This window comes from Formica exsecta, unplaced genomic scaffold (genome assembly GCF_003651465.1).
Source record: "Formica exsecta isolate Colony F162 unplaced genomic scaffold, ASM365146v1 scaffold11, whole genome shotgun sequence".
Lineage (NCBI taxonomy): Eukaryota > Metazoa > Arthropoda > Insecta > Hymenoptera > Formicidae > Formica > Formica exsecta.
Window position 1 is genome coordinate 744,741 of NW_021848439.1, and position 9,200 is coordinate 753,940.

The following is a 9,200-nucleotide window of genomic DNA, read 5'->3' on the forward strand; positions in this document are numbered from 1 at the left end:
TAGCCCGAAATTATATACGATTTGTTCGAATTATAATGCATGCTTTTACACCGAGATTATTTTTGTAATTTTTTTCGCGCGCTTTAAGCAGATGCATCTCTTACGTTTTTTTCTTTTTTTTTATTATCATTAGTTTTATAGCTTGGAACTTAATGATTGTCAACATGCGCTAAAAAATAGGTAGCGGGTTATCTCGAGTAAAGCCGTCTTTCGCGTTAATTTACGGTAACTCGAGTTCAAGGCAGTCATTAGTTTTATGAACTCACTTCTATTAAAGCTTATAGTGTAATTTATATAATATTAAACGAAAATATATACGCACGTAAAAAAGTTGCCATGTATGACGAATATTATCCAAGAGACAGTTATTTTAAATAGAAATACTCATAAAATTTTGCTCAAAATTTGGGAAAAGCACTTTTTATTCTTATATGTCTGTGTTTGTAGCTTTTAAAGACGTTTGATTGTCAATCAAACGTTTATATAATATTAAACAAAAATATGTACGTATAGAAAAAATCTCACGTGTGAATATTATTTGATTAAAATATATAAATAAATTTTATATAAATTTCTATCGATTTATCGCTGCAATAATAACAGAAAATATTGCGTTTGGTTGCGACGCGTACATTCAACTTACCCATTCGGGATTATCATTTTTGATATGTGAATCGTCTCGTAAGTATTTATGATAGCTGGGCACCGTTGCATCAAAGGCGGGAGTCTCTCTCTCTCTCTCTTTCTCTCGAACGAACGAATAAACGAGCGTGCGCTATAATGATCCACGCGGAAATAATTCCGCGACGCATACATTTCCCAGACGCGTATATTAGCCGCCGTATAATTCTAATGGCGACGCTTTTAACGCTGACCTACTTCGCTTCCTGTTTTCTGCGAGAGACACCCCGCGTTTACCTGCGCGAGTTTAATTACTACGAGGAACCTCTCCTGGGAATCTTCCTCACGCCGTGCCGCGGTAAAAGAGTACCGGAAGGAATCAACAACGGCGCGGGGTATTCAACCTTCTCCGCGTCGATCGTGTGGACAGATTTCGCGATACGAAAGGTTACGATACCGGTATGAGACGCAGACGTGAGATGTTATTTAAACTCCTTTATACTACTTGCTGTCTATCTGGAAGTCGGAATCATCTTTGAAAAACTGTTACATTTGATACACTATCTTTAATTCAGCCCCGTCTCTAATTATCAATTGGCATGTAAAATGTTTTACACGTCTGAGAAAAATAGTTCATATTCAATCAAATATAAAAATATATAATTATATATAAAATATGTCTATATGTATTTTTTCTTCTATATCATTTCTGTCCGTATATACAAAAAAAAAATTAGAAGAATAATTTCTGCATTTTTTTTTTTTTAGAGAAAGAATGATATTTGAAAAAATGCGAAAATATTGCCCACCTAAATCATATATAAATGTATAAAATTACATATGTAATATTATATATTTATAATCTACTTGCAATTTTACTTTGTCTTTAAAAAAAAAAAAAAAAACGAATTTTTCTAATTATTTTTTTATTATTATTCTTATTATCATTCTTATTATCTTTCTTACATAAACGGACAGAAAGTATAAAAGCGAAAATGAACATATATTCCATATGTATTCATTTATGTAATTATATATATTTATGTATGATTAATATAGACTTTTCTCTTTCTTGGAGAGAAACTTTATCATCCTCACTAATAGGAAATACTAATAGAAAAAAAATAAAAAGAAGGCTAAATATTCTTAATCATTTGAATTGCCGGATAATAGAATGATTTATCTTTCTGCTATTAAATTACCGTTTATTGAAATTAAACTAACACCAGAAATTGTATAATTTCTTTTTTATTATAATTTATTAAATTTTGCAAATATATTTCAAAAATTTCCCGATGTTGCAATTTCAATTAATAAAGAAAAATGTATAATTATAAAATTTTAAAATGAATTTCGATTTACATATTTTGAGAATTTTTTCATATTGCAAACTTAATGAAGGGGGGAATATATTTTAGAAAATATAATAAAGATCCATACAAAATATTGACGAATTACTCACAAGTTAGCAAAAAAAAAAAAAAAGAGAATTATGAGGGGAGCAGAGAGTTAAAACTTATAAATCCAATTCATAGTTTCTTAGGGACATTTTAAATATGAAATTGTATCTGAAAAATGTGAGAATGTCACGAATTTCGAACTTGATCCAGAGTTTCGAACGCGTCATACACATATAAGGTGAGAAAAAAACGACGATACGATATCAAAAGCGATGTCAGAGTCCGTCACGGACGCTGATCGGAACGATGTGATTTGAGTACACGGCCATAGGAAGTGGGATGGTCGCCGGAAGTTCTCCCCCGAAACATATGGTGGAGGTTTTCTCTTTCTCTCTCTATGCAAAGACACATACTCGTTTGTGTTCTCCCGTTTCCTGCGCGGCTGGCCGGTGAAAAGAGCATGGCAGCAGTTTACAAGTGGCGGCCGTCCACTTATGCACGCCGCGACCGCGCGTGATAAGCTCTCGTTACGCCGATGGTGATAAAACTAGATTACGCGCGAGATCCGCGCTCGCGCGCGTTTAAACTCCCGTGCGGTGCGTTCAGTTTTGTAAAATCCAAAATGTTATCTAGAATATATATATATAATTTTGATGTCATATCGGTATCATACAAGTGGTCTTACATAATTATGCATGGTGTCTATTTCCTGGAAAAGTATGGAAATCCTGGAATGTTCAGAGATTTCTTTTGTATCTAAAAAAAGTCAGGGAAATCTCATGGAATTTTATTGGGAATTTAGGGAATTTAAAAAAAAATTCTCTGTTTGATAATTTTATATTGTAAGCAATCAGCAAATCAAGTGAATTATAGTGTTCAAAATATATTATAAATTAATATCAATCTTTCTATTTATATATATTTAATGTTCTAACAAAATATTGAATATGCAGTACATATTATCTTTATTGAAATTTTTAGTGACAAAAATTTATGCAAGTGGAAAGTGTTTATCTTACGAAAGCTATCTAGTTGTTTTTTTTTTTCAATATGTTTGCAAATCTAGCATTTGAAACTTAAATGGCCCTGTGTTTTTTCTTCATATGATTGAAAAATATTAGTAAACTCATACAATAAAAAAATTATTTTAGAAAATTGCATCAAAAATCCTTAAAATATTCTCTTTACCTGAAATTTTAAACAAAAATATCAGAAAGATCAGGGAATTTTTTTTATAAGATTTGAGTAGATACTCTGTTATGAATTGTATAATTATATTGCCGCGATGCAGTCGAAATAGCCAATTAATTCAGATAACCTCGGAGTCGGCCTCGAGTCTCCGACGTTGGACAATAGTGAGCGCGAATATTTCCAAGCGTCACATTTCCACGTCTTTTTTTTTCAACAAACGCCGCACGAGAGGCCTCTCTTTTTCCCGTGATATCATAGTTACGCGCGACGGAACAAAGAGCGGCGGGCGGGGGATACGGTACGGTGAAGGTAGGAAAGTGATACGGATATCTCTTCTTTTCTCCCTGACGCTGCTATAGGGAAGCACGCGTTTCACCTGTTTCGCCGATGCACAGGAAGCCGTAGACGCATCGTCGTCGTCTCAGTCGCGTGTTTACATTGAGAGCAGTATGATGACTGCTGTGTCAATGTAGCGGAAAAAAAAAGAGTAACGTTGTAATCACGGTTCGTTCGCCTCGATATCGCTACCGGTTTTTTTGTTTTTTTTTCTTTGTAAAAAAGTTTAGCGATAATTTCCGCGAGATCAGTTTTACGTCACTGTAAGGTGTTATTGAGAACAATTAAATTTGTATGTGAGTGTTGTCGGCTACAGGCGAAGTGAGTCTTGCAATTATTAACAGATATAGCGATGATCTGTTCGGTTGATGAAACGTCTTTATTGCTGCGTCGCGATGAATCAGCGAGATGATTCCATGGTGAGTTTCTGTGTAAAACTGGAGCAATGAACGCGTTATCATCGGATGTGAAACCAACATCCTGTGGTTCCATGAGGAAAAGCTGTAGTAAAGTCTAATGGATTGCTCCAGTTTCTAGTGAACTGAACAGCAATTGAGGAGAATAAGGATAATCGCGGCGAGCAAAGATTTGAATAATAAAACATAAATCTGTGATATCTCTCGATCGGATTTTACAAAATGATATCGACAAATTGGAACAAAAAGAAGATTAAACAATGAGTTGAGGAAAAAGCATTTATCCGCATTTTGCGAATATTCGTTATTTTATAGAGTTTCTACTCTCTGGGAAAACATAAAAGACCTGGAATTGTCAGGGATTTCTTCTAGAAAAATCAGAAAATTTCCATGAAATTTTACTGACTTAAGGAATTTGAAAAAAAAAATTTTCTTTGATAATTTAGCTTTTATATTGTAAACAGTCGGCAATTCGCCAATAAGTCAAGTTGAGAATTATGTATTTAAAATATATTATAAATATATACTTATCTCTCTATTGATATATATTCAATGTCTTAACAAAATATTGAAATTTTTCTTTCACATAAGTGAAAAGCATTAAAAAAAGCATACAATAAAAAAAACTTATTTTAGAAAGTTGCACCAAAAAATCTTCAAAATCTTCAAAATATTTTCTTCACCTGGAATTTTAAATAAAAATATCTCGAAGATCAGGGAATTTTTTTATAAAATTTGAGTAGACACCTTGTTTTAGTGCACGATGAATAAAACTGTACTAGTGAAACGTATATAATTAAATCGAAAGTTAATTCAGAATATTATCGGCGAAACCGGACTTTTTATTCGCGCTTTCGAATTTTACGCGCCTGTAGATAGGCGAGAAAATTCCGATGCTTTATCAATGGCATTTAGAATAGCCAGAATGATTAATCGTGAATGACATGCCGTCCACGAGACGAGCACAGTGCACCGAGGACTGCAGGTGTATACTGTGTCGCGAGTTGAAGGGCTACAAAATGAGCGCGAACGCCATCGAGATTCAGCAGCAGATCGGCAACGAGTGTGCTAACTTTATCCTGCGACGTGCCATGCCCTTTTCGTCGAAGGCCCCCATGTTTCGAGGGGAACGGCAGGAAGTCGTTACGAAGTGCGACGATTACGAGAGGAGCTCGACCTTGGAGGATCGAAGTCGCCGTTGCGGCGGCGATCAGGTCGTAAACGACAGTCGTGACTCGAAGATGGGGAAGGACGTCGGTCACAAGACGGTCATCTATTTCGGCGATTCAAATCCGAGACGAAGGGAAGATAGAGCGAGACAGCAACCATCGCCGGAAGCGACGTCGAGATGCAAGAATGAGGATCCCGAGGCTTCGCCGTTGCGACCGCGTAACGACGAGATTCTCGGCGACTCGATGGACCAGGATGATGAGAAGGGCGATGCCGGACGACGAGATTCCGCGATGGAGAACGGCGATCCCAAGGCCGTGCACGAGATCGTGGTGAACATCAGCCCTAGCAGGGAAGACGTGCTGAGGATAGAGGAGGACGAGAGCCAGCTGGAGGACTATTGGTCCTTGCCGGGGGACACGAGCGGGTTCAAGGCGGACTGGAGCTTCGTGCAGCAGTGGCGGCTGAGAGGGTAAATTTACGCTCGTGCTCTCGCACGCTTATCGCCGTTGAAGGGAGAAGAGTGGATATTGCCTTTCGGCGAGTCGGGATTTCTTCTCTCATTGCCCGCGTCCCTTTGCGATAACGTATTATTTCTGCAGATCGTGTTTGCTACTTCGCGTCTATGCTAACGAAGGAAGCTGATTAGCCCATTAATATTTTATTTTTGAGATATAAAATTTTATTACAAATAAAATAGTTTTAATATTGATAGAGAGAATATTTTTTTGTAATCTTATTGTTATTGTATTTAATAGAATATTAATTTTTTATATTTATTTATGGAATATATTTGCAAAGAAAATAAGTTTATAGAATATACATATACATATTTCTTTCATTAAAAATGGCTTAAACGATGATTAAGAAAATAATTGTTTCCTTGTATTTCATAAACTCTTAACGAGTCGCACTAAAAAACGTAATGCGAAAAAAAATATATTGGAGGGATAAAAGAGATCGATCTGTATTATAAGATTTGTAATGTCGAGGAAAATAAAATTATAACTTTTTATTGTTTTCAGTTATAAAATAAGATATATTCGTACATTTATCTCCTCAAACGGAGAACTGCATATATAAACATCGACTTTGAAGAGATTCAGCACTCTGTGTATATTTATATGTAATATAACACATCACGATCGGACAGTTTGCGTTTGAAACTCTTATCTTTGCGTTCGTTTAATTTTTTGCTCGCGGATGATAGACGTCTATTCCTACATAAAACGTCATCATCGTGCTCTGTTTCGAATCGATATCATCGTAATGGGAGACGTGCGTGTAAATCGCCGTGTTAAGGCGCCTTGAATCGGCATTAAATTCAATTACGCGAGTTGTTTTAAGAATCGTAGCTGCAATCTCGCCGATTTATTTTCCTTCATACAAACGATCCGTTCTTCTCGCTCTCCGAGGAAATCCAGATGATGCGTTGCTAATGCTCGAATTCCGACGTTGATGCCTTCCGAAGTCCATAATAAGGGCATTCGAGTTTAATACCTTGAAGATAATTTCATCATTCATCTTCTTTAAAATTCTTTTTCGCAGAATAAATGTCACTTTTTTATTTCAAGCATTAGATAATGTTTTTTATAAGTGAACAACTTTATAACTGAACGCTTTCAATAAGGTATAATAGCATAATAAAATAAAAATGTGTAATATACTTCTGTGTTAAATTGCAACAAATGGAGAAATCCTTGAGATACACAAGTAGTTGTACGAGATCTTTTTTTTATAAAATATTTTTTTTTTATAATAGAATATATCTTATTTGTGATCTGAAATTGCGCGCAACATCGTGGAATTCTTAGAATATATTAATATACTATTTATTTTATTTATTTATAATAATATAAGATTAATGATTCATTTTTCTATTGCTGGATTAAATTTGATAGTTTTATTTAATTCGTGATAGTATACCGTTTGGATAATCGTAGAGTTTGGATTGATCCATTCTTGAAACAGTCGTGTATCTAAAAAGAAAAATGCGAGGAGCGGATTAAATGACCGCGCATTTTTCACATAATCGTATGCCATAACCGGGAATTGATTTGTTTGATACGCTACCTGCATTGCTGCGTTTTCCGCGTATTTCTCCCGTATCTCTCGGATACCGCGAACGTACGGCTTGCGCAATGCAACCTTAATGTTGGATTTGAAAGTTGTCGAAGCCAAGTCCCCCTCGACATCGATATCGACCAACAATAGTCGCGCGATCGAATATAATAGCGTTCATTTGAGAATTTCGAAACGCGCGCATTTCGATATCGTATTTTTATAGTTGCACCCTATAGACGAGGAACGCGCGTACCTTTAACTCGATTTAATTACGCGAGTAGACATGTTGTTGGCCTAAATAATTTGCCAATCGTGATAATTGTTCGTGCGTTTCTGATAAAGCGTTGCATTTTCCCTCAACTCTTTCGATATCGCTTTCCCGAAATACGCGAAATAATTATATACATCGTTATATTTTGAAATACAGGGTGTCTACTTCCTGGAAAAATATGGAAAATCTGAAATATTTATTTTTCAGAGATATCTTTTGTACCTGGAAAAACTCTCAAGGAATTCTCATAAATTAATAAATGTAAAAATATGAATGTGCGTTTACCGAAAATATTTGATAAAGCATGACCAATTCGAGATTATTATATGTACAACAATATTTGATAAAACATGAATAAATTCGAGATTATTGTGTGTATTGGCGCATTTTTTAATTTGATACATTTAAAGTCAAAGTGCGTTTCACATTCTTCGCATTTTTCAGCCGCGGGCGAAATGAATTTTTGCGCAAAAATGTCTTATACATCAGCATGGCATATCCCAGGGTAAAAAAAAAACCTTTCTGAGTTTACATCGTTACAACGGTTCATAAGTAACGTGAGTCTCATTCCGGCAAGATGAGCATAGTTCCGTTTATTCGTGGATAGCTTATCTCTCGAGAGTCTCGAGAAATAAGCCATAGAAATCAAACACGGCGTTAACATGTTAGACTTATGATATTTTCGAGAATGTAAATTGTACAGGGAGAGGGAGAGAGAAATTCTTTTTTTCACGGAATGTGTCTGTTTCGTCTGCGACATTATGCAGTTCCTCACGGGAGATAAGGCAATCGCTCGAAAGCAAGCCATAATTATTCCTTCGACAATTAAGGAGGCGCCAACCTATCCGACAGGATATCACGTATCATTCGAGAGAAACCTATATACTGGATGATTCTAGAACATGCTCGGCACAGACTACGACGACGAGGATATTTTTTTGTTCAAATCGGAGTCGATTTCTCTTTAGTATAAAAATTTGTTTTTTTTAAATATCTTGATACAAGTAACTTGATCGAATTAAAAAATATATTTTGATAAAATAAATTCTATTAAAAATTAAATATATAAAAGAGAGAATATAAAATTGTTTAATTTTATTGCCGAGACTTGGCGAAAAAATTTTTATCTCATTCATAAAAATAATCAACGTCTTGATATTTTTGTTGAGAAAAAAAAAATCAATTTCAAGCAAGTTCAAACATGTATCTGTAAATTTCATGACACTGGTGTCAAGAGATTTTATATTCCTCGCCCACGCGAAACATGTTCGAAGATATTTCACCTGTACTTCTGAGAAAGTCATCGCGTACATTCGTTTCTGTTAGTTCCATTTATCTATTCTTTCATAGCATAATAATGTAATTACAGATGAAGAGATTTATGATAAAAATATCCGAGACATCTTATCGCACGCGCGAACATAATCTTACTATATTATCTTATGCAAAGTAAGCAGGAATTTCTTTCTATGAGACAAGAAATGTGTTCCCCCCTCTCATGTTGGATATAAATTAATCTTATAAAGCTTTCAGTCAGTTTGTTATTACATACGACATTAATAGAATATTATACATACTTATAAAAGATTTATAAAGCTTTTAACGAAATAATATTCTACTTACAGAACATAATTGATATAATATTTCTCAGTTTTAATAAATTTAATAAAAATTTTTAAAAATATATATAATTTAATAATATATAGTACAAAAATAAAAGTAAAATATATT

General features: G+C 34.6%; 1 protein-coding gene across 1 annotated transcript in view; it reads left to right on the forward strand.

The window, feature by feature from the left end:
• The first annotated feature begins 3,659 nt into the window (after positions 1 to 3,659).
• Positions 3,660 to 9,200, forward strand: part of LOC115235824 (ankyrin repeat and BTB/POZ domain-containing protein BTBD11) — an 11,342-nt gene continuing 5,801 nt past the window's right edge. Inside the window, 2 exon segments of the mRNA XM_029807864.1 lie at positions 3,660 to 3,967; positions 4,722 to 5,606. Of these exon segments, the coding sequence (XP_029663724.1) occupies positions 4,909 to 5,606 (698 nt within the window). The 5' untranslated portion in view covers positions 3,660 to 3,967; positions 4,722 to 4,908.